General features: G+C 61.9%; 2 protein-coding genes across 12 annotated transcripts; one reads left to right on the forward strand and one right to left on the reverse strand.

The window, feature by feature from the left end:
* Positions 1–59: 59 nt before the first annotated feature.
* FXYD1 (FXYD domain containing ion transport regulator 1) lies at positions 60–9,944 on the reverse strand. Of its 6 annotated transcripts, none has more exons than XM_048828521.2 (8): positions 7,495–7,638; positions 5,051–5,115; positions 3,339–3,371; positions 2,942–3,016; positions 2,379–2,415; positions 2,113–2,162; positions 1,238–1,276; positions 60–649 (listed from the first exon to the last, which is right to left on the reverse strand). In XM_048828521.2, the coding sequence occupies exons 1-7, from the start codon at positions 7,500–7,502 to the stop codon at positions 1,254–1,256; spliced, it is 291 nt and encodes a 96-aa protein (XP_048684478.1). In that variant the 5' UTR covers positions 7,503–7,638; the 3' UTR covers positions 60–649; positions 1,238–1,253. The 6 variants fall into 6 exon arrangements, with proteins under 6 accessions (XP_048684478.1, XP_048684477.1, XP_048684472.2 ...); XM_048828520.2 differs by having other exon boundaries at positions 5,051–5,118; positions 7,495–7,621; XM_048828515.2 differs by lacking the exon at positions 7,495–7,638 and adding an exon at positions 6,047–6,153.
* Positions 9,945–13,500: 3,556 nt separating this feature from the next.
* On the forward strand, positions 13,501–23,320 carry LOC125625891 (leucine-rich glioma-inactivated protein 1). Of its 6 annotated transcripts, none has more exons than XM_048828485.2 (9): positions 13,501–13,625; positions 17,594–17,665; positions 18,256–18,327; positions 18,442–18,513; positions 19,124–19,195; positions 19,414–19,583; positions 19,994–20,158; positions 20,638–21,149; positions 21,812–23,320. In XM_048828485.2, the coding sequence occupies exons 1-9, from the start codon at positions 13,516–13,518 to the stop codon at positions 22,115–22,117; spliced, it is 1,551 nt and encodes a 516-aa protein (XP_048684442.1). In that variant the 5' UTR covers positions 13,501–13,515; the 3' UTR covers positions 22,118–23,320. The 6 variants fall into 6 exon arrangements, with proteins under 6 accessions (XP_048684442.1, XP_048684438.1, XP_048684441.1 ...); XM_048828481.2 differs by lacking the exon at positions 13,501–13,625 and adding an exon at positions 15,023–15,359; XM_048828482.2 differs by lacking the exon at positions 13,501–13,625 and adding an exon at positions 16,091–17,008.
* Positions 23,321–23,703: the final 383 nt, after the last annotated feature.

Here is a 23,703-nt window from a genome sequence, read left to right on the forward strand (position 1 = left end):
GGTTCAGTGCTGACACACAGTGGCTCCCACCCCAGGCAGTAAGTGCCAGGAGGCAGATGGAGGGGGCAGGTAGCGTTTATTGGGAAGCCATCTCCGGCCAGCGACTACGGACAGCGCCCCCAGCTGGACACAGGGACACTTGCAGAGGCTGGGGGGGTTCCTGCTGCCCCCTGCTGGAGGGGATCAGCCCTGACCCAGAGGTTGGAGCCAGCTGTTCCCACCACAGTCCCATGATGGACGCTTCAACAGGGACCCCGACTGCCGCCCCCCACGGTCACCCCTCCCTGCACCCCTCACACACAGGGCTCTTGGCACCACTGCCCAGAGCCCACGAGGGCAGCACCCCTAGAATGTGGGGGTGTTCCCCTGCTGGAGGGGACAAGCCCTGCTCTGTGTGTCCCTGCTGCCCCCTGCTGGAGGGGACAAGCCCTGCGCTGTGTGTGTGTCTCGGCCGCCCCCTGTTGGAGGGAATGAGACCTGCCGCGTGTGTGTGTCCCTATTGCCCCCTGCTGGCTGGCTCAGATTCTGCGGGCTGCAATCAGAGCTTGGGGGGCCTGGTCTAGGCTAAGTGCTACGGCTATGCAGCATGGGGCGGGGGAAGAGGGAGTCACTCTTCATATCCAGGGAGAGTTCTGCGCCTTGGGGAGACCTGCACAAAGAGCAAACAGGAAGGGATTATGTATGGACAATGAGCAACACTGCCCCACCCAAGGGAGAACCCAGGAGTCCCGGCTCCCAGCCCCCCTGCTCCAGCCCCCTAGACCCCACTCCCCTAGCCAGGGATAGAACCCCAGAGTCCTGGCTCCCAGTCCCCCCTGCTCTAACCCTCCAGACCCCACTCTCCTCCCAGAGCTGGGGCTAGAACCCAGGAGTCTTGGTCTCTATGTAATGTGGATGACTGCCACAGTAGGAATGCAGATCCACAGAACTCATAGCAGCCGGCAGCCCCTGGAGCGGAAACCCCCATGCCCCATTCCCCACCTCCCTGAGCCAGCCAGTCCCCCACCCTGGGGCCAGAGCCAGCGCCCAGTGTTTCATTTGTAGTGAAAGAGGTGCCGGGGCCCCAGCAATTTTTTAGCACTTCTAACTAATGCAGCAAGCCCGGAGGTGCCAGGGCTCTTGACGGCCCAGCCCGGAGATGCCAAGGGCTCAGCCCTGGCACAAACTGAGCACTGCTCATGTTCCCCTGGGGGAAAGGGCCCCATGTCCCATCCCTTCCCCCTGCCTCCCCACTCACCAGCCTCTGGGCCCGCCTATCTCATCCGGGTGGACAAACCTGTAGAGAAGAGTCAAGGAGTCAGGTGCCCAGGGCGGGGTTCTGCCTGCGGGAACTGGGGTCAGATCCTTGACAGACCAGCCCTGCGGGGGTGGGGAGAGGACCCCAGCATCCTGGCCATGCCCTCCCCCAGCATGTGTCACACAGGGTCACCAAGAGCAGGAGGGGAGGCAGAAGTGGATTAAGATTTATTAGGACCCTTGGCACAAAGAACTTTTGGGCCCCCCACACTGCCTCCCTGTCACCATGGGCCCCCGCCCCCGAGGCCCCGCCCCCTGGTCAGGCCAGGCCAGGCCAGGCCAGAAGCTGGAGCCAGGCAGGGCTGGCCTTAGGGAAAATGGTGCCCCTGTCCCCTGTGAGCATGTTGCCCCCCACATTGCCCATGGCCCCCATGGTCTCTCCACTCCCCAGGGCCCTGCTGCCTCCTCCCAGCGCTTAATTTGTATTGAACGAGGTGCCGGGCTCAGCCCCAGCACAAAGTTAAGCACTGGCCAGGTGGCCGGAGAGCAGCGGCTGCTGGCTCCAAAGACAACACCAGCAGCGAAGAAGTAAGAGGCATGGTGTATATGGTGTATTGCCCCCCTTACTCTGTGCTGCACTGTGCCCTCCGTGCCCCCAACCCCCACCCAAGCCCTGATCCCCCCGCACCCCTCACCTCGGGCCTGTGCCCCCCGGCCTCCCCACCCCTGCACTCCCCTCCTGCACCCCCACCCTCTGCCCTGTGCCCCACACGCTCCCAACTCCCAGCCCTGTGCCCACCGCGCTCCCAACCCCTGCACTCCCCTCCTCTGTAGGCCCATGTGTTAATCCGAGGCTGCAGGATGCCTGGTACTTACGGCGAATGGAGCTTCGGAGAGTCCCTTCCTCCTCGTCTGGTTCACCAGTCCTGGGGGGACAGTAGCATTACATGGGTCCCTGTACTCTCAGCAGCCCCCCAGCCCCCACCCGCCCATGTCCTTCACTCCCAACCCGCAGCCCCCATTATCCCAGCAATGGGCTCCCCTCCCCCACAGCTCTGCCGGAGCCCCTCATTCCTGACCTGCAGCCCCCTCCGGTCCCAGCCCTAGGGTGCATTGCGAGCGGTGGGCAGTGGGGTATTTACCTTTGTTGCTGGTTAAATTTACAACGGCAGCGTCGACCTAGAAAAGATAAAATAGTAAATACCCCCTGGCAGCGAGATGGCGTGGCAGGGCAGGCCAGGACAGGGCAGGGCAGGACAGGGAGCTGCGGGGGGGCTGGGAGCCAGGACTCCTGGGTTCTATCCTGGCTCCAGGAGGGGAGTGGGGTTTGGTGGCTTGGGGGGGTGCTGAGTAGCAGCAGGCTGAGCAGCGAGGGGTTAATGAAAGCAGACTGGGGGAACTGTGGGGTTAGCCATCACACCCCCTCCCCCCCCAGCAGATACAGATGGAGCCAAAGCTCTGGGTGAGATTTATGGGGCTGAAGGGACCTGGTGTCCAACCAGCCCCAGGAGCAGCACCCAGAGGAACCAGCCACCCAAAAACTCCCCCTCCTCTCTGGCTGAGCAACTGACTGGCTCAAGGGGATGGGACATGGGGCCTTCCCCTCTAGGGGGCATTGGCCCTGATCCAGCCTCAGGGCAGGGGACTGGCTGGGCAGGGAACAGGACATGGGGCCTTTCCCCTCTAGGGGGCGCTGGATACTCACTGAGGATGATGAGGATTCCCAGCAGAAAGAGGATGACCGCGAAGATGAGGCCTCCAATTCTCAGGGACTGATAGTCTGGGGGGAGAGACGGGCTCAGGGGGAGAGGGGACCTGCCCCCCCCCAGAGAGAGACACCGATACACAACCATTGTACACGTGCTTTTGTGTGTCCCTGCCGCCCCCTGCTGGAGGGGCTGGGCCCTGGTCTGCATGTGTGTGCGCTGGTGCGGACATGCACTGATCCCTGCCATGCTGCCGCCCCCTAGTGGCTGCAGCTGGCACCGAAGAGAAATCTAATCTGTGCACCACAGACACCCTCCACCCCCCTCCCAGCAGGTGCCAGCCCCTGGTCAGAGGCCCCGCTCAGCAGCCACCCGCCCTGAGACCCCCCAGCTCACCGTAGTTAAAGGGGTCGTGCTCCTTGGGAGGCTCTGAGAGAGAGAGAGAGAGGCGTTAAGGATCTCTGTCCTGGGATTCAGAGATGCTACGGAGACATGAAGTGCACTCTAACCCCTCTGGCCTCCAGTCTGTCCCCCCCACCCCCTGCTCTAACCCTTAGGCACCACTACCCTCCTAGTGCCAAAGAAAGAACCCAAGAGTCCTGATCCCACTCCCCTCCCAGAGCTGGGGACAGAACCCAGGAGTCCTGGCCCCTAGGGCTGGTCTAGACTGAAAACTTCCCTCAGAGTAGCTACGTTTCTGAGGGGTGTAAAAGACACCCTGCCCCCAAAAGCTGTGGCCAGCACTAGGCAGATGGACAAACTCTTCACTTGCCCAGCGACTGCTTGCTGGGGGCCCCCCGGCTGACCAGGGAGCCCCTTTGGCATCGCCCTGAGCATCTGCCCTGACATGCTGAGCCACTGGAGCCCTACTCGCCTCACCTCCTGGGGCCTGCCTGGCTGGTGAAGGGGGGCTGGGGCCCTTCAGGGGGCACTGACTCCCATCCAGCCCCAGGGTGGGGGACTGGCTGGCCCAGAGGGCAGGGAATGGGTGCCAGGGTCCCACAGGGTGTCTGGGGCAGAGCTGGGATTAGAACCGAGAGGTCCTGAGTCCTAGTTCACTGCTGTAACCATTAGACCTCCCCAAGCCACTCCCCACTGCTGGGATTAGTTCCCCCCCTCCTCCTGCTGCTGGGATTCCACCCTCCTCCCACCCCCCTGCCCCGCTCCTGGGATACCTGCCCCCCACTGTCCCCTCCCCTGTGCTGGGATTCCTCCTCCTCGCTCACCTCACTGCCCCCTTTCCTGCTGCTGGGAGTCCCCCCCTACTTTGGCTCCTCCCATCCCCACTCGCCCCGCTGCCCCCTTCCCTGCTGCTGGGACTCCTCCCCGTCCCCTCCCCACTCACCCCGCTGCCCCCTTCCCTGCTGCTGGGATTCCTCCACCCCCCGCCCGCTCATGCCGCTGCCCCCTTCCCTGCTGCTGGGATTCCTCCACCCCCCGCCCGCTCATGCCGCTGCTGGCTCCCCCAGGCTGTGCTCCCCACACTGGCGGTTTCTCCTGTCCCCCCCCAGCTGAGTGGGCAGATGGAGCTTTTTGAATCTCTGCAGTTTGGGCTCCCTCCAAGCTGCGAGTTGGTTGGTGCACAAAAGCCCCGGCCCTGCCCAGTGACAGATTGGGCAGGGACAGTGGTGGGGCTGGACCCCGACCCAAACTACAAACCTGGGAAACCACTGCAAGCCGGGGTGTGGCCACACCCCAGCACCCTAGTTCAGCACCTCTGATCCAGGGGTGCGGGTGCACCGCTTGGAGGGGGGCTGGAGCTAACCTGGGTGCTCTTCTCGAGGGGAGGGGGGTCTAGTGGTTAGAGCAGGGGACTAGGCGCCAGGACTCCTGGGTTCTATCCCTGACTTGGGGGGGAGGAGTGGTGTCTAGTGGTTAGAGCAGGGGGCTGGGAACCAGGACTCCTGAGTTCTCTCCCCTAGGGTTGCCAACTTTGGTTGGATGAATTCCTGGAGGTTTCATCACATGACATTGTCTTTAATTCCTGGAGACTCCCAGACTATCCTGGAGGGTTGGCAGCCCCTTGTTCCCGGTGCCATACCATAGGCCCTGGGTCTGGGATCCGGGTTCTGGGAGCTCCCCTGCGTTCTCTTGCCCCCGGCACTCACCAGCACTGGCTGCTCCCAGCAGGGCCCAGCAGAACAGCAGCAGGATCCACGTCCCCATGTCTGTCCTGCTGAGACACCAAGGGACAGAGGGTCAGCGCCGCCCGCCATGGGGGAGAAGGGAGGGGAGCACAGAAACAGGAAAAGCCAGGGAGGGACAAGATGGGAGGGTGAGGCCCTGGCAGGGCACGGGATGGGGGAAGCAAAGGGAGGGACTGTGGACCATGGGGGCGGAGGGGGTACGGTGAGGTCATGGCGCGTGGGGAGGGACCCGGGTGGGGATTTACTGGGGGGCAGGGCTGGGATGGGAGGTACTGGGGGGCAGGAACAGGGCTGTGGCACGGGTAGGGGGTTCTGGGGGGCAGGGATGGGGTGAGAAGTCGTGGGGGGCAGGAACGGGGCTGTGGCACGGGTAGGGGGTTCTGGGGGTCAGGGATGGGGTGGGAAGGTAGTGGGGGGGTGGGGCTGTGGCAGGGGTGGGGGTGTACTGGGGGGCAGGATGGGAGGTACTGGGGGGAAGGAATGGGGCTGTGTTACAGGTAGGGGGTTGTGGGGGGCAGGGACGGGGTGAGAAGGTAGTGGGGGGGGAGGTACAGGGGGGCAGAAAGAGGGCTGGTGAGTGGGGCCGTGGCAGGGCCAGGATGGGAGATAGTGGGGGCAGGGTGGAGCTGTGGCAGGGGTGGGGGAGTCTGGGGGGCTGGGGTGGGATGGGAGGTACTGGGGGGTGGGGCTATGGCCTGGGTACAGTCCATGGCAGGGTTGGGGGTGGGGCCAGGTCATTCACACCTGGCCCCTGCCTGGTGGGTCTGCTGGGGGCCAAAGGTTTGTTACCATAGAGATGTGACCTTGTGCCCCCCCCAGCCTGCCGGGCAGTGTTTGCAGATGATAACCCTGCCCCGCCCCCTCAAGCCAGGGGACCCCAGGGTGGGAGGAGGGGGCAGGCAAGAAGACCCTGGGCTGGCCTCATGCCTTTTGGACACCGAGTCCCACCAGCCTCACCCAGGGTTCTGCTCCCTCTGCACTTGGGGGGCGGGAGAAGCTGGCTCCTCCTCATCTCCCCGCCCAGCACTGTGCAGCCTGCAGCTTCGCATCAGTGCCCCCCCCCAGCTCCATCCATTAGACCCCACTCCCCCGCCAGAGCCAGGAGAGAACCCAGGAGTCCTGGCTCCCAGCCCCCTGCTCTAACCTGCCAGCAGTGACACATGGTAGGAAGGGGAGTGGGGATCTCTGTAGTCTCTAACCCCCAGATAGAGGACCCCCTTCTGAGATACGGGGGTATGTGTAAATACCCACCCCCCTCGGTCCCTGCTTTGTCTGCAGCCAATAAAGGGTTAACCCAGGGGATTTGCATTTGCCAGCCTAATCCCTGGCACTGGGCGCCCGTAACCCCGAGTTACGCCTTGCCCCCCCCAGCGCTGGATGCCCCCCCTCCTGCCATTCCCCACAGAGCAGAGAACATTCCAGCCTGCATGCCCCACAGCCACTACACGTCAGCACCCCTGGGGCCTGCCTCTGCCCAGACCCCGCAGCACCCCCATTCTGCCAGGGCCCCTCACTCCCGACCTGCACCCCTATTATCCTAGCCCTGCCCCACCCCCCCCGAGTGCCCCTCACTCCCAACACGCAGCCCCCTGCTAGCCCAGTCCTGCTCCCACAGAACTCTACCAGTGCCCCTCAGTCCTGACCCAGACATCTTCTATCCCAGCCCTGGACTGCCCCCCCCCCACAGCTCTGCCGGTGCCCCTCCGTCCCGACCCACAGTCCCTGGTATCCCCACCCACAGCTCTGCCGGTGCCCCTCCGTCCCGACCCACAGTCCCTGTTATCCCCACCCACAGCTCTGCCGGTGCCCCTCCGTCCCAACCCACAGCCTCTGGTATCCCAGCCCTGGACTGCCCCCTCCCACAGCTCTGCCGGTGCCCCTCCGTCCCGACCCACAGCCTCCTGTATCCCAGCCCTGGACTGCCCCCCCACAGCTCTGCCGGTGCCCCTCCGTCCCGACCCACAGTCCCTGGTATCCCCACCCACAGCTCTGCAGGTGCCCCTCCGTCCCGACCCACAGTCCCTGGTATCCCCACCCACAGCTCTGCCGGTGCCCCTCAGTCCCGACCCACAGTCCCTGGTATCCCAGCCCTGGACTGCCCCCCCCCCACAGCTCTGCCGGTGCCCCTCCGTCCCGACCCACAGTCCCTGGTATCCCAGCCCTGGACTGCCCCCCCACCAGCTCTGCCGGTGCCCCTCAGTCCCGACCCACAGTCCCTGGTATCCCAGCCCTGGACTGCCCCCTTCCACAGCTCTGCCGGTGCCCCTCCGTCCCAACCCACAGTCCCTGGTATCCCCACCCACAGCTCTGCTGGTGCCCCTCCGTCCTGACCCACAGTCCCTGGTATCCCCACCCACAGCTCTGCCGGTGCCCCTCCGTCCCGACCCACAGCTCCCTGCACCTACCCCTGCATTCGGGCCTGGGCCTCTTGCTGGCGGCTGGGCAGGACAGGGCGTTATCGTGGGCCGCAGGGACTGGCTCAGGGGCAGAGATTAAGGCAGCTAAATTCGGCTGGGTTGGCTGCCTGACAAGCCCTGGACAGGATGGGAGCTCTTGATAACAGATCTGTGTGGTGTGACTAGCAAGGGAGGGCTGGGATCCAGGACTCCTGGGTTCTCTCCCAGCTCTGGGAGTGGAGGGGGTCTAGTGGTTAAAGTAGGGCCCCTCTGTCTGTGCCCCCTCTCTGAGGAGAGCTGCCAGACACCCCCTCTAGCCCCAGCTGGGATTGTTGGGTCTTCGCGCTCCCTGGCAGCGTGTCTAAATATACCCAGGCCCCGGCACTGGAGTATAAATACCCCTGACTCAGCTGGCCTGGCATGCAGCACCCACAGCTCGGCTCACATCTCAGCTGGGCAGGGGTACTGGGGCCAGTGGGACACCAAGGTGACCAGATCCCACCTCCAACTCCCCCACAAGCTGCATGGGCAGCTTTGTGCCAAGCTGGGACATGGGTCCCCCCACAGCTCGGGAGGGAAGGACAGTCCCCCGGCCCAGCATTGGGACCCCTCACCCTTGTGCCACATACCTCCCCCTTCTCCTCATCCCTACCCCATTACTGCTCCCACAACCCCCTTCACCCCATCCCTCTCCCTGAATCCTCCCTCCCCCCCCCGCCACTGCTCCCTTGTCCACCACAGAAGTCACCAGGTGTTGGTTGCCACCTGGCAAGAAGCCCCGAGGGAGGCACTGGGGGAGGGGCTGGGGGGCCATGCCAGTGGGACAGGCCAGGCCATGGGGGTCTCCGTACCAGTCTCTTGGCCCAAGGACATGGGGCCATTTGTCCCACCATTGACCTGTGGAACTCTCTGCCACTAGGCACCACAGGCCTGGTGGGGAGGGAGCTGGTGTCATGGATGGACTTGGCTTTGGGGAGACCCTGAGATCCAGGAGGGGGAGCTGCCTCCCACTGCAGGGGGGGATGGACCCTCCTACAGGCACAAGTGCCTCTGGACCAGGCCTGTCAGATGGGCCCCTGGGGCAGAGTCGGGGCCACCTGAGCACCCCAAACATTCCCCTAAGGTGCTAGTACATCCCCAACCTCTCCCCCTGCAAAATATCCCGTCCTCCCTTCCCAGTCATCACCCCAACCCTCCCCTGGGTCAGACATCCCCCCATTAGAACCTCCCGTGGTTAGACCCCCTCCCTGGGGGGCAGAGCCCCCCTGTTAGACATCCCCGGGATTAGACCCACCTCCCTGGGGGCAGATCCCCCAGGCAGTGCCCCCCTGTTAGAACCCTCTGGTTAAAGCCCCCTCCTGGGGGGTAGAGCCCCCTCATTAGACCCCCCCTTTGGTTAGATCCCCCTCCCTGAGGGGAAAAGCCCCCCTGTTAGACTCCCCTGTGGTTAGACCCCTCTCCCTGGGGTCAGAGCCCCCCAGTTGGACCCCTCCATAGTTAGACTCCCCTCCCTGGAGGGCAGAGCCCACCTTTTAAGCCCCCCCAGGTTAAAACCCCATCGTGGGGGGCAGAGACCCCCTGTTAGAACCCCCCATGGCTAGATCTCCTCTTTGGGGGGCAACCCCCCATTAAACCCCCCTTTAGACCTCCCCATGGTTAGACCCCCCCCCGTGGTTAGAGCCTCCACCCTGGGGGCAGAGCCCCCTGTTAGACACCCCCCCCGGTTAAATCCCCCTCCCCGGGGTTAGACCCCCCCTGTTTGACCCCTTGGGGTTAGACCCACCTCCCTGGGGGCAGATCCCCCAGGCAGTGCACCTCCCCGTTAGAACCCCCAGGTTAAACCCCCCTTCTGGAGGGCGGTGTCCCCCCTGTTAGACCTCCCCAGGGTTAGACCCCCTAGTTAGACCCCCTGTGGTCAGAGCCCACTTTTTAAGCCCGCCCCCCTCCCGGTAAAACCCACTCCCTGGGGGGCACAGAACCCCTGTTAGACCCTTCCCCCATGGTTAGACCCCCCCGTGGTTAGACCCTTCCCTGGGGGGCAGAGCCCCCCCTCTCCCGTTGCCCAGATCTCAGCCGATCCGCCCCCTTCCCCCCACGGGACTTTCCCTCCTCCCCCTGCCGCGTCTCCCCCGGGCCCCCCGGCCGCCCCTTACCCCGCTCCCCTCGCAGCTGTCAGCCCGGCCGAACGCAGAGTGCGGGACCGGACAGCGGGGAGCGCCCGGCCCGGAGAGGGGCGGGGGCGGGGTGGGACTGAGGGAATGGGGGAGGGGACGCGGCAGTGGGTGGGGGTGGGTCTGGAGGAAGGGGGCGGGGGGTGTCAATTCAGGCAGAATTTCGTAACTGCCCCCCCATAGCGGGATCTGGGTGGGGTGGGGCGAAGCAGCCCCCTGGAGGGCGGGTGTGGTTCTGTCCGTGGGTTGGTGCCCCCGTGTCAGTGTGTCCATGTGGCTGTGTGGCGTGTGATGGTGTGTGGGTGGGGCTGTGTGGGACTTGGCTATAGGGACTTGGCTTGGTGTGTTGGAGTATCCGTGTGGCTGTCCGGGTGACTGTGTCAGTGTGTCGGGGTATCAGTGTGGCTGTGTGTTGGGGTGACTGTCAGGGTGACTGTGTCAGTGTGTCGGGGTATCAGTGTGGCTGTGTGTTGGGGTATCAATGTGGCTGTGTGTTGGGGTGACTGTCAGTGTGGCTGACAGGGTGACTGTGTCAGTGTGTCGGGGTATCAATGTGTCAGTGTGTCGGGGTATCAATGTGGCTGTGTGTTGGGGTGACTGTCAGTGTGGCTGTCCGGGTGACTGTGTCAGTGTGTCAGGGTATCAATGTGGCTGTGTGTTGGGGTGGCTGTCAGGGTGACTGTGTCAGTGTGTCGGGGTATCAGTGTGGCTGTGTGTTGGGGTGGCTGTCAGGGTGACTGTGTCAGTGTGTCGGGGTATCAGTGTGGCTGTGTGTTGGGGTGACTGTCAGTGTGGCTGTCCGGGTGACTGTGTCAGTGTGTCGGGGTATCAGTGTGGCTGTGTGTTGGGGTGACTGTCAGGGTGACTGTGTCAGTGTGTCAGGGTATCAGTGTGGCTGTGTGTTGGGGTGACTGTCAGTGTGGCTGTCCGGGTGACTGTGTCAGTGTGTCGGGGTATCAGTGTGGCTGTGTGTTGGGGTGACTGTGTCAGTGTGTCAGGGTATCAGTGTGGCTGTGTGTTGGGGTGACTGTCAGTGTGGCTGTCAGGGTGACTGTGTCAGTGTGTCGGGGTATCAGTGTGGCTGTGTGTTGGGGTGACTGTCAGTGTGGCTGTCCGGGTGACTGTGTCAGTGTGTCAATGTATCAATGTGGCTGTCAGGGTGACAGCGTGTTAGTGTGTCAGGGTATTGGTGTGGCTGTCAGGTTGACGGTGTGGCTGTCAGGGGGACAGCAGTGTCAGGCTATTGGTGTGGCTGTCGGGGCAACAATGTGTCAGTGTGTAAGGGTATAGGTGTGGCTTTCAGGGTGACAGCATGTTAGTGGGTTGGAGTATCAGTGTGACTGTAAGGGTGACAGCATGTCAGTGTGTCAGGGTATTGCTATGGCTGTCAGGGTGTCAGTGTGGCTGTCAGGGTGATAGTGTGTCTGATTGTCGGGGTATTGGTGTAGCTGTTGGGGTGACAGTGTATCCGGGTGTGACTGGGTGTCGGGGTGACGTGTCCCTGTGTATAGCCTGGCTGGGTGGATTCTGTTTCCTGGTTGCAGGTTGGCCAGGGGGGAGCTGGGGGTCATTAAACTGGGGCAGAGGGCTGGGGCGGGCCCTGGGGGAAGAAGGGGCTGCTGCAGGGCAGCTCCCTCTCTCTGGGTCCCACTGCTGCCCCCATGTGGAATTGAACTGTGGGTGGCCACTGGCCAGGATCGTCCCTCCTATTCCACGCACCCCCCTGCAGGGCTGGGACAGACGCTGAAACCTGCCGCTTCGTGGCCAGTAAAGATCCCAAGGCATGAAGGCAGTTTGATAGGCCAAGCTGGAGTGTGAACCCCAGTGTCTGGGCCAGAGCCCAGTTCAGACTGCCTCTCTTCTAGCTCCTGGTTGACACAGGTTGGTTAGGACTTCCTGTCCTAAATGGCTGTTCCCCAGCTGCCCCGACTCAGAGGTGGCTGCATCTCAGGGCGGACAAGCCATCCCCATGCAGTGTGATGTGCGTCTTTTCCCCAGCTGCCCTGCTCCAGAGGTGGCTGCGTATGTGGAATCATAAATCCACGCAAAGCACAAAATCCAGCAGATTCCAAAGAGGGGAGAGGTCGTGTTTCTGGGGCAGGGTGGGGCGGGGCAGGGAGCGGGATGATGTTATAATGTTAATGTCCTGGCACTTTGGGATCCTGAGCAGGAAGAAGAGGAGTCAGGTGGTCATTAAACCTAACAAGATTTCTGCCATTCCTTCACACACATCCACAGTCACTGACTAGTGTAGCACAGCCAAGTTACAAGTGAGCTCAGACTCTGGGAGGGGAGTGGGGTCTAGTGGTTACAGCAGGGGGGCTGGGAGTCAGGACTCTTGGTTCCTGATCACAATTCTCACTCGGGAAGAAAGCACAGGGTGCCACCTCCCCCGCCCTCCCTCCAGCAGGGCTTGTCCCCTCCAGCAGGGGGCAGCAGGGACACACACTCTCTCTCTCTCTCTCTGTTCTAGCCTCATTCCAGCTGCGGATCCCATTGTCAGGGCCCATCCCCCCCAGCCACACTCACACCTCCAAGCCCTCTGCCCAGCTGCAGCCTCCTTCCCCCTCACCCCCCAGTGCCCCCGGCATCTCCCTGCAGGGAGAGTTTCCACCACCCAGATTCCCACCCCCCATCACAGGACAAAGGCCCCTGTGTGAGGGGAAATGCCAGCTCCGGGCTGGGATCCCACTCCCAGGGACTGGCGGGCAGCCAGACAGCTGGGCCCATTGTCCCCCGGCCCCCACAATCCACCCCTGGTGCTGAGCATCTGAGCAGGCATTTCTGGGTGAGGGGGCACAGCTGGGATAGCAGGAAGATTAGGAACCAGCCTGGGAGGGGGAAGGCAGAGTCGGGGAAAGAACCCAGGAGTCCTGACTCCCAGCCCCCCACCAAACACTAGACCGCACTCTCTTCCCAGAGCCAGGGATAGAACCCAGAAGTCCTGGCTCCCAGTACCACTCCCCGCTCTAACAACAAGCCCCAATTGCCCTCCTAAAGCTGGTGCCCCCTAGAGGGGAAAGGCCCATGTCCCATTTCCTGCCTGGAGCAGAGGGATGGGATGTGGGCAGGGGAGGTTAACTAGCCATAAGCCCTGCCCTCTCTGGGCAGACAGACACGGGCCCTGTCTACAGTAGGAGTTGCGACGATCCTGCATCCCCCCAGTTCCCGCCATCTATGAGGCTTTCTTTGTGTCCGGGGCAATTCCAGGGATCAAAGCAGGGGAGGCTGGGAGTCAGGATTCCTGGTTTCTCTCCCAGGCTCTGGGAGTGGGGTGGTGTCCTCTGGTCCCGGGAGTACAGGGTAACTCTGGTAACTGGCGGCAATGGCAGATCATTATCCTGCTCTGCGGCTAGCAGAGGGTTAACAGCAGGTGTAGGATGCGGTCATGCAGTCCCAGCCCTTACTGGTCATGGAGCACATGGATGTTCACTCTGAACCCTACTGACACCACCTGTTAGCTCTTTGTAATGGCGGTGACCTGGGGTTGTGGGTGGGGCCTGCTTCTGTAAGTGGAGCTTGGTGATGCTGGGTGGGGTACATGGTCAGTTGGTGGGGGGAGGTGGGGCCAAGTTGCCTCACCACCTAACTCCCCCCAGCAGGGGTGGTGAGTTATATGGGCCCGTGGTGCCCGGGCTCCAGGAATATTCAAGGCCCGGCAGCTTGGCTCCACCAATGTTCAGGGCCGGGTATCTCCCCAGCCCTGCCTGCTGCCCCAGATGATTTTAAAGGGACTGGGGGCCCCTGCCGCCATCACCAGACGTGCAGCGGGCCTAAAGCAACTTCCTGCCTGCCCTTGCTTCGCACGGCACGCCACTCCCAGAAGCAGTTGGCACGTCCCTGTGGCCCCTGTGTCTCCATGCATGCCCCTGCCCTGAGCGCCGTGTCCGCCATTGGAACTGCGGCCACTGGGAGAAGCGGAGGTGATCCCTGCAGCCAGCGACATGCAGAGACCTCCCGGCCCCCCAGGTAGGAGCCACTGCCGTAGGGGTGTGCGGGTTGCTTTTGGGAGCCGCCTGAGGTATGTGCTGCACCCCTCACCCCCTCCTGTACCCCAACCCCCTGCCCCAGCCCAGAGCCCACACCCAGCACCCACACTCCCTCCCAGAACCTGCACCCTGCACCCCAACTCCTTCCCCTCCCTCCCAGAGCCCACCCCCCTCTTGCACCCCAACTCTCTCCCAGAGCCCGCCCCCTGCATTCCCTCCTGCACCCCAACCCCTGCCCCAGCACAGAGCCCACACCCAGCACCCATACTCCCTGCCAGAGCCCGCACCCCCTCCTGCACCCCAACTCCCTGCCCCCGCCCAGGGCCTGCACCCCACACCCAAACTCCCTCCCAGAGCCTTAGGCAGGTGGGGGGGGGGCAGGACTTGGACCTGTTCTGGGCACCACCAAAAATTATATAACCCTGCTGCCCCCGCCCTCCCGTCACCCCAGGGTGACCCCCACCCCCTCACTCCAGCCACATGGTTTGCTTCCATGACACACAGAGCTTCACTTTTTGGCACAAACAGGGAATGGCCCAGGCAGCTGCTGAGCCCTCCCACGGCCAGGACAGAACCCAGGAGTCCTGGCTCTCAGCGCTCCCCCAGTCTAACCACCAGACCCCAGTGCCCCCCAGGGCTGAGGTAGAACCCAGGAGTCCGGGTGTCCGACCCCTTCTCCCAGCCCCTGGGCTGAGCTGCCCCCCTCCTTTTCTTTCCTTATGGCTCCGCCCCTGGTCAACACCCCCCTCCCCAAGGTTCCCCATCTCCGGCTCGCGATTGGCTGGCAGCACTGCCACTCACAGAGGAAGGGACGGCCACAAGAACAGCGGGACGGGGGAGCACCGACAAGCGGACTGACCGAGATCGCAGGGGGACAGCGGGACAGAACCGGGGATGGATGGAGAGACACAGGGTTAGACAGAAAAATAAAGGGACAGATACAGGGTAGATACAGGGGTGGATAGAGGGGTAGATACAGGGGTGGATGGAGAGATACAGGGGTGACTAGGGGGAGAGATACAGGGTGGACGGAGAGATACAAGGGTGGATAGAGGGGTAGATACAGGGGTGACTAGGGGGAGAGATACAGGGTGGACGGAGAGATACAGGGGTGGATAGAGGGGTAGATATAGGGGTGACTAGGGGGAGAGATACAGGGGTGGATAGAGGGGTAGATACAGGGGTGGATAGAGGGGTAGATACAGGGGTGGATGGAGAGATACAGGGGTGGATAGAGGGGTAGATACAGGGGTGACTAGGGGGAGAGATACAGGGTGGACGGAGAGATACAGGGGTGGATAGAGGGGTAGATACAGGGGTGACTAGGGGGAGAGATACAGGGTGGACGGAGAGATACAGGGGTGGATAGAGGGGTAGATACAGGGGTGGCTAGGGGGAGAGATACAGGGGTGGCAGAGAGCTGCATAGCAAGAATCAGGAATTCAGGGATAGGTAGAAGGACCCCAGCGTGGAGGGGGTCCCAGGGTTGTATAGGGGGGAGCAGCCCAGGGCCCCTGGGCCAGACAATGGGCTGGGGGGGACCATGGGCCTGTGCCCCCCTCCTCATGCTACTGCTGCTGGCGGCTGGGGGGGGTGAGCGGCGCCGGGCCCCCCGGCGGAAATGCCCCATCGGCTGCAGCTGCACCCAGGACAACGCACTGTGTGACAGGACAGACGGGGTCCCCCAAGGACTGCCCCCCGACATCACCTCCCTGTAAGATCCCCCAGCAGCCCTCTGCCACCCCTGCACCCCCCTCCTCACGACCCTGCCCTGTCACACAATCCCTTGTTACTGGAAGCTGGAGCTGTAATTTGATTCTGGTTCTGATTCAATGGTGCTGGGTTTATCGGTCACTGGTGCCAGTTCTGTTGCTGTGGCTGGTTCTGGTCTATTTGCCGGCTGGGGTGGGTGACTGCGTTGTGTCTGGTGGGACACTGGTGTCAGCCCTGGTAGGGGGCCTGCTGAGAACCTGATTCTGGCACTGGTTCTGGTACTGGTTCAGTGTCACCGCTGGTCTTTGTGCCACTTGGATCTTTGTGCTAGTTCTGGTTTGACATTGATGCTGATTCTGGCATTGGTTCTGGTCCTCATTTGATATTGGTGCTGGTTCTGGTGCTGGGAGCAGCTCTGATTTGGGGCTGGTTCTGGTTCTGGTGCTGGGAGCAGCTCTGATTTGGGGCTGGTTCTGGTTCTGGGAGCAGCTCTGATTTGGGGCTGGTTCTGATGCTGGTGCTGGTCGGAGGTTGCTGGCTGTTCTGGTTAAGGTGCTGGTTCTGGTGCTGGGCCATTCACCAGCTCCACTACAGCTCTGCACCCGGGGTGGGCGTTGCGCGGGGGCTGGTTTGGGTTGGATGGTGCTGGCGGCCTTGCTCCCGGTGTCCCCTTGGGAAGGCTCTGGGGCTGGTTCTGGCAGTGGTACCAGTCGTGCTGTGATAGAGGTGCTGGCTCAGTGCCAGGGGGCGCCTGGTTCTGGCTTGAGTCCCAGGTTCCAAGGCAGGAGGGACTATTGTGCGCATCTCGTGGGACTCCCAAGTCGGAGAAGGGCCCAAGTCATCCCTAGAGCAGAGCTGTTCGACAATGTCCAACCATGGCTTAAACATTGCCAGTGAGGGAGCATCCCCAACCCTTGGCTAATTGCTCCCATGGTTAATGCTCTCGCCAGTAACAATTTACATCTTGTTTCTAGTCTGAAATTGTCTAATTTTGACTCCCAGCCCTTGGATCATGTTAGACTTTCCTCTGCTGGACTAACGCTCTGTTCTAGCCAGGATCACGTCACCCCTGGACCTGCGCTGTGCTCAGCTACAGCGATGGAGCTCCTGGACTTTTCTGGTCTTATAATCCTCCTCCTGGTTCTTCTCTGGCTCCTCTGCAATTTATCCGCCTCCTTCCTGAACTGGACACAGGAGTCCAGCTGTATACACACCAGGGCCGAGGAACCTCTCTGCCCCTACTCGAGACTCCTCTGTTTATGTGTCCCAGGAGCCCCTTGGGCCACGGAGAAAGATAAATTATGCTCTTCAACATTATCACCAACAATGTGGAGGGAAACATAAACCCACCCCCCACTGATACTCACCACTCCCCTTCCTCCCATCCAGGCGCTGTATAGGTTGTAGAACCGCCCTCACGGCCCCTCTAAAGCGGGTTGGTTTTGGAACCAGCACGGCCTTCCTCCACCCAGTGACTGCCAGCGCTTCGGGGTCTCTCCGGGGCTCTGAAATGAGTCCAATTATCAGCCTCCTTTTCCTGATTAACATCGTCCTCCCAGCTGGTTTTAGCTCGGGCCTCCAGGCTGCCTCTCTCAATGGTGCTGTTGAACCTGGGTCTTGGCAGGAGGCTGGTGCTGGTTCTGGTTTATGGTCAGTTCTGGTTCTGTGTTGGCTCTGGTTCAGCTTTGGGTTTGCTATTGGGACTGGTTTGAAGTCGGTTTTGGTCTCATATTAGTGCTGGTTCTGTTCCTGATGGCGGTGCTGGTTGTGATCAGAAGGTGGTGCCGGTTCTGGACTGGTGGTCCTGGTCTGATGGTGCTGGTTCTGGTCTGGTTCTGGACTGCTGGGGCTGGTCTGATATTGGTCTGATGGTGCTGGTTCTGGTCTGATGGTGCTGGTTCTGGTCTGGTTCTGGTCTGATGGTGCTGGTTCTGGTCTGGTGCTGGTCTGATGGTGCTGGTTCTGGTCTGATGGTGCTGGTTCTGGTCTGATGTTGATCTGATGGTGCTGGTTCTGGATTGGTGGTGCTGGTCTGATGGTGCTGGTTCTGGTCTGGTTCTGGACTGCTGGTGCTGGTCTGATGTTGGTGCTGGTTCTGGACTTGGTTCCTCTCCTGGCTCTGAAGCTGCCCGTGGTGCTGTGCCCTCTCTGTGGGAGTCCTGGTGATGGGTGCAGCACCGGTGCTGGTGCCAGTTCTGACCCGTAGCCCCCTCACACCCCGTCTCCCCTCCCCAGGTCCCTGGTGCGATCCGGATTCACTGAGCTCCAAGAGGGAAGTTTCCTGCAGACGCCATCCCTGCAGCTGCTGTAAGGAGACCAATGCCCCCAACTCTCTAGTGTGCAAGGGGGAGCCATGTCTGTGCATGGTAGCCCATGGGGGCAGGGAGAGCATGAAAATGGGTGTGTGCTGGCCAGTGTGTACGGGGAGGTGAGTGTGCAAATGGGTGTGTGTCAGCCAGTGCATATGGGAAGGTGCATGTGCAAATGGATGTGTGCTGCTCAGAGGGGGCAGCTGAGGGGGCAGTCTTGTGGGGGGCAGGTGCTCACCGTTAGCCCAGGAATGCTCACAGCCCCGAGCCGGGTGCCGCCCAGGCACAGTGAGGGATGGGCCCTGCCCCACAGAGCTCACCATCTACACAGACACAGGGGGCAAGGGGAAACTAAGGCACGGAGCAGGGAAATGACTTGCCCAGATTTACCCAGCAGGTCTGTGGCAGAGCAAGCAAGGGAACCCAGGAGTCCTGGCTCCCAGTCCCCGCCCACTCTAACCATAAGGCCCCACTCCCCTTCTGGAGCCAGGACAAGGCTGTCTGGGGGGAGCGGAGGCTGTGGACTGGGATTGAGGGAGGTCAAGGGTTCAGGGTCCGGGCAGGCACTGACTCCCCCTCTCTCCCCAGCCTGTTCACATCCAGCACCCTGGGGCTGATCAGGGACGATGCCTTCGTGGGACTCCTGCACCTGGAGTATCTGTGAGTGTGCGAGGGGGTGGGGGTGCAAGGGGGAGTCTGCACAGGGGACTTTGTGGGGGCGGGAAGCAGGGGGCACACAGGGCGTGACCCACTGACAGAGCCCCCCCCTTGCAGGTTCATCGAGAACAACAAAGTCGGCTCCATTTCCAAGAACGCACTGCGGGGCCTCAAGGGGCTTGTGCATCTGTGAGTGACACCCCCCCCCGCATGGCCTCTGGCCCCCCAGCACCAACAGACCCCAGTGACCCCCCTGGCCCCCGAAAACCGATGGACTCTGGGGACCTCACCAGCTCCCCAGCACCGACAGACCACGATGACCCCCCAGCACTCTAATACCAGACCCCAGGGACCCCTGTGACTGACCCCCTTGGCCCCCCAACACCCCCCACCCCAACACTGACAGACCCCCCAAGAACCCCCTGACACCCAGCCCTGATATCCCCCTGCGATCCCTGACACCAGAGGTTCCTTGGCACTAACACCCTCCCAGGGACCTCAACATCAGCCTGATGTGACACCCCCCAAGGGGACCCCTCCCCCTGACACTCCTGTCACCCCTAAAATGAGTTCCCCAATGGGGCAACCCCCAAGGGAACCTATCCCCACACTCCCCCCCGACCCGCGGACAGCCCGTACCAGTGGAACCCCCACCCCATCCCCCCACACACACTGGGACCCCTCTGTCCCCACGGGACCCTGCCCCCCGCCCTGTGGCCAGATGGGAGCAAACACCCCCCAGAGGGGAAGGGCACCGGTGTCGAAGGGCCCTCCCCATCTGACGTCTCCCCCCGTCCAGGAGCCTGGCACACAACCAGCTGCAGACGCTGCCACGCCACCTGTTCCGGGGCCTGGATGCCCTCACCCACGTGTGAGTGGGGGGCAGAGGCGGGACTGGGGGGCAGGCGTGGGGGAGGGGATGCGGAGGAGCGGTGGGGGGTAGAGATGGGCAGAAAAGAGGAGGAGGAAGAAATGAAGGGTGAGGACGGGGCAGCAGTGGGGGGGAGGGGCAGAGGAGGGCCTTGCTGCCTGGCTCCGGCCCCCCTGCCCCATGTCCCCCGGCCCCACGCGGGGCGATTCTCCCACCAGGGACCTGCGGGGGAACCCCTTCCACTGCGACTGCCGGATCAAGTGGCTGGTGGAGTGGCTGAGCAGCACCAATGCCAGCGCTGAGCTGGGCGAGTGCCAGGGCCCGGCCGAGCTCAACGGCACCCGGCTGAGCCAGCTGCACCTTCAGGACTTTGACTGCATTACCACCGGTACGGAACCCCTGAGCCAGCTGCACCCAGCCTCGGGTAGCCGGCCCCATGCGGCGTTATGTGCGGCTGTTCCCCAGCTGCCCCGCCCCAGAGGTGGCTGCATCTCAGCCCCGGGTGAACCCATTGGAAGGGAAAATGCTTCTTAGCTCATTGCCCTCGCTGCATCTCAACCCAATTCCTGGTGAGACACAAACTGCTCCAGAGCTGGCTGTGTGAGAAGCCTCAGGACTCCTGGGTTCTATCTCCAGACCCAGGAGGGGAGGGAGGTCCAGTGCAGGGGGCTGGGAGCCAGGACTCCTGGGTTCTATTGTCTCAAGGCTGGCACAGGAAGCAGAAGTGAGCGCAGAGCTGGGGATGAACCCAGGCGCCCAGCTGCTCCCCAGCCCTGGTCTAACCTCCACCCCCACCAGCGCTGGTACTGTTCCAGTCGCTGCCCTTCCAGGCACTGGCGGTGGAGCCGTTCTGGTACCGGGGGGAGCAGCACGTGGCCATCACCCAGCCCTTCGCAGGGCGCTGCAGCCTGCTTGAGTGGGACCACCTGGACGGGGCCTTCCGGGCCTACGCCTCCATCAACGGTGAGCGAGGGCCCCAGCCCCCCCGGCTACCCCCGAGTCCCCTTGTGCACCACCTCCCCACCATGTCCGCCAGTGCCCCCTGCACCCCACCTGCAGGGATACCCTCACAGCCCCCCTGAGCCCTGCCCCAGGGGTACCCCGGAGCAGCCCCCTCCCCTCCATGAGATCACCCACCCCCCCGGCACCCCTACCTTCAGCTGCCCCTTTTCTTCCCACCAGGCAGATCCCCTGACCCCCTTAACCCATCTCCCCACCCCAGGGACAGCCTTCCCCCCAAAACCCTCCCCCTGTGCAGCCTTCCTGAACCCCTCTCCCTTCCTCCCTCTTTCTAACCTCTGCCCCCCTTGGGCAGCCCCCCGATCCCTGCCCCCTTGGGTAGCCCCCCGATCCCTGTCTCCCTTGGGCAGCCCCCCTGCCCCCTGGGGCAACCCCCCGATCCCTGCCCCCTTGGGCAGCCCCCCTGACCCCTGCCCCCACAGGCTCGTCGCCCGTGGCCTGCAAGCCGCTGGTGGTGGAGGGGCGGCTGCTGGTGGTGCTGGCACAGCTGGCCGGGGGTTCCCATGTGTGGCGCCAGGAGGGGGCCTCGGGGCGCTTCGTGCGGCTGCAGGAGCTGGGCCCGCAGCGCATCCGCAAGCCCAACGCCCTGGCCAGTTTCCGGGTGGACGGCGACTGGTTCCTGGCCGTGGCCGACAGCTCCAAGGCGGGGGCCACCACGCTCTTCCGCTGGGGTGGGCGCGGCTTCTACGCCCACCAGGCCCTGCATGCCTGGCACCGCGACACCCACGTGGAGTTCCTGGAGCTCGCCGGCCGGCCCAGCCTCATCCTGGCCAGCAGCTCCCAGCGCCCCGTGGTCTACCAGTGGAGCCGGCCCGGCCGTGCCTTCCTGCGCCACACGGATATCCCCGACATGGACGACGTCTACGCCGTTAAGCACTTCCGCCTGCGCGGGGACGTCTACGTATGCCTGACCCGCTTCATTGGTGACTCCAAGGTCAGCGCCTGGCGTGTCCCCAGCGTGCCCTGCGCCCAGCGTGCACCTCCCGTTCCCAGTGTGCCCCCAATGTGCCCTGTTCCCCGCCTGCCCAGCGCCTAGCGTGCCCCCCCCGTGCCGGTGTGCCCTGTGCCTGGCGTGCACCTCCTGTTCTCAGCGTGCCCTGTGCCCAGCGTGCCCTGTGCCTGGTGTGCACCCCCCTGCTCCCAGCATGCCCTGCATGCATCCAGCAAACCTGCAGTGTGCCCCCCTGGTGTACCCTGCTAACAGTGCTCCCGGAATGCTCTGCTCCCGGAATGCTCTGACCCCATAATGCTCTCTGTCTCTGCTCAGCTTCTCCCACCATACTCTTGACTTTGCCTCTGCCCCCAATATGCTCCCATCTTGCTTTGCTCCCACTCAGCCACTCCCATCATTCTCTTCTCTCAGCATGCTTTCTGTCCCCCATGATGCCCTCTGCCTCCAGTCTGGCATTACCCATAGAATCAGAGAATATCAGGGTTGGAAGGGACCTCAGGAGGTCATCTAGTCCAAGCCCCTGCTCAAAGCAGGACCAATCCCAACTAAATCATCCCAGTCAAGCTTCTCATCCACTGTAATCTCCAGCCTCTCTGCCCTGCTGGCATTTCTGGCATAACCCACAGTCCTCTCTGCCTCTTCAGGTGATGCGCTGGGAGGGCTCCATGTTCCGGGACGTCCAGCACATGCCATCGCGCGGCTCCATGGTCTTCCAGCCGCTGGGCATTGGGAACCACCGCTATGCCGTGCTGGGCAACGACTACTCCTTCAGCCAGGTTTACCGCTACGATGCCCGCTCGGGCCTCTTTGTCCGCTTCCAGGAGCTGAACACCCAGGCGCCCCGCTCTTTTGCCCACCTGGCCGTCCACCAGCGGGACTTCGTCTTCGCCGCCAGCTTCAAGGGAGACACGCAGATCTACCGGCACATCACCATCGACCTGAGTGCCTGAGCCCCGCGCCGGGGCAGAGGGGGGCAGAACGGGCTTCAGACAATGTGAGGGAGCAGCACCAGCCTTAGTCACCGGGTGGCACAGAATGGGATGCAGACAATGGGGGTGCAGCACCGGCCACGGCCACCGAGGGCACAGAACAGGCTTCAGACAATGTGGGGGAGCAGCACCAGCCTTGGTCACTGGGGACGCAGACAATGGGGGGGTACAGCACCAGCCGTGGCCACCGGGGCTCAGAAAGAGACACAGACAATGGGGGTGCAGCACCGGCCATGGCCACTGGGGGTGCAGAACAGACCCCAGACAAGGGGGAACGGAGCAGGAGGAGGCTGTGCCAGTGATGCCCACTAGGTGGGGACAGCAGCAGGGACCGACTTTTCAAACCTATTTCGATGCCAACCCCCCGCCCGCCCGCCCACCTGCCTTTTAAAATCGGTTCTGGAGTTGGTTAAGAACCATTTCCCCGTTACATTTTTAAAAATGGATTTCAGAGACTTGTTTTTTCCCCACCTCTTTACAAAGGTTTCTGGTTAAGAGCCAGTGTCCTGTGGCTTTTTCATCGTTAGCATTTCCCTTTCAGGTGTGTCTTTTTCAAATTTTTATTCATTTACAATTTTCCTTAACTAAAAAAATTCAATTTTCAGTCAGGTTCTGCTTTTAAACCGCTGAGTCATTTCACAGAGTCATTAAAGAAAACCGTTTGCCACCTTTTTCATTCATTTCATGTTTCTTACTTTGATGGCATTTCCTTTTTAGCCTTTAAATCTTTTTCCATCTCCCCTACATTAAATGTTCGGGTTCATTTACTGAGTCATTTTGTCTCAAAGTTTTAAAAGTCACATTAATTGTTTAATTTTATTTACTCTTTTAAGCCTCCCCCCACAATAATACCCTGTTGCTTTGATTCTGTCACTTTTCTCGGTACCGAGAAAACACTTTGCTTTGTTTTCGTTCCATTGTTTCTTTCCTTTTTAAAAAACATTAAATAGAAAATTCAGGTGCCCCCACCCCAACTGCCCTTTGTTTTAGTTCCCGTTTAAGGGGGTCAGTTCAAAGGGGGGGGCCATCCTGTTCCGTCATTCAAAGGGAGGTTTTGTTTGCCTTTTTCCCCGTTAAGTTGGAATTTTATTTACTTTTCTCCAACTAATTTGTCCTTGGTTTTTAATTTTGCTTTTAAAATAAAATTGTGATCAAGGCCCCCCATCCAGGTGGCTCATAGGCTGGATTCTTAGCTGCTGGGCACCCCCTGGGCCTGAACCAGTGCAACAAGATGCCAGGCTAGATGGGCCCATGGGGCTGATGGGAGGGGACAGGATGCCAAGCTAGATGGCTCATGGGCCGGCTCCAGGGGGAAGGGAGGCTATGGGGCTAGCTAGGCCCACTCTGGGCTGGGGGAGTAACACAGGACTTGACAGTCCAATAGGCCTCAACCAGCTGGTGAATTTTAACCCTTGCCACCCCTGCTGGTCACTAACCAGCAGTTTCAGCTACAGGTGCCCCATCCCCACACCCTCCACTGCCCCTGGGGGCAATAGGGACTTCAGGGGTGCCTGTGTAGCTAGTGCCCATGTTGGGATGGGCGGGGG

The sequence above is a fragment of the Caretta caretta genome, chromosome 24 (assembly GCF_965140235.1).
Source record: "Caretta caretta isolate rCarCar2 chromosome 24, rCarCar1.hap1, whole genome shotgun sequence".
NCBI lineage: Eukaryota > Metazoa > Chordata > Testudines > Cheloniidae > Caretta > Caretta caretta.

Coding starts and splice junctions, on each gene's coding strand:
- FXYD1 (XM_048828511.1), bottom strand. CDS start 9,929: ATGGACACACTGACACGGGGGCACCAACCCACGGACAGAACCACACCC. Junction 3,372..9,638: donor ACAGCTGCGAGGGGAGCGGG/GTAAGGGGCGGC, acceptor TCTCTCTCTCAG/AGCCTCCCAAGGAGCACGAC. Junction 2,163..2,378: donor AAATTTAACCAGCAACAAAG/GTAAATACCCCA, acceptor CTGTCCCCCCAG/GACTGGTGAACCAGACGAGG.
- LOC125625891 (XM_048828481.2), top strand. CDS start 15,172: ATGGGCTGGGGGGGACCATGGGCCTGTGCCCCCCTCCTCATGCTACTG. Junction 18,328..18,441: donor CTCCTGCACCTGGAGTATCT/GTGAGTGTGCGA, acceptor CCCCCCTTGCAG/GTTCATCGAGAACAACAAAG. Junction 19,196..19,413: donor CTGGATGCCCTCACCCACGT/GTGAGTGGGGGG, acceptor TTCTCCCACCAG/GGACCTGCGGGGGAACCCCT.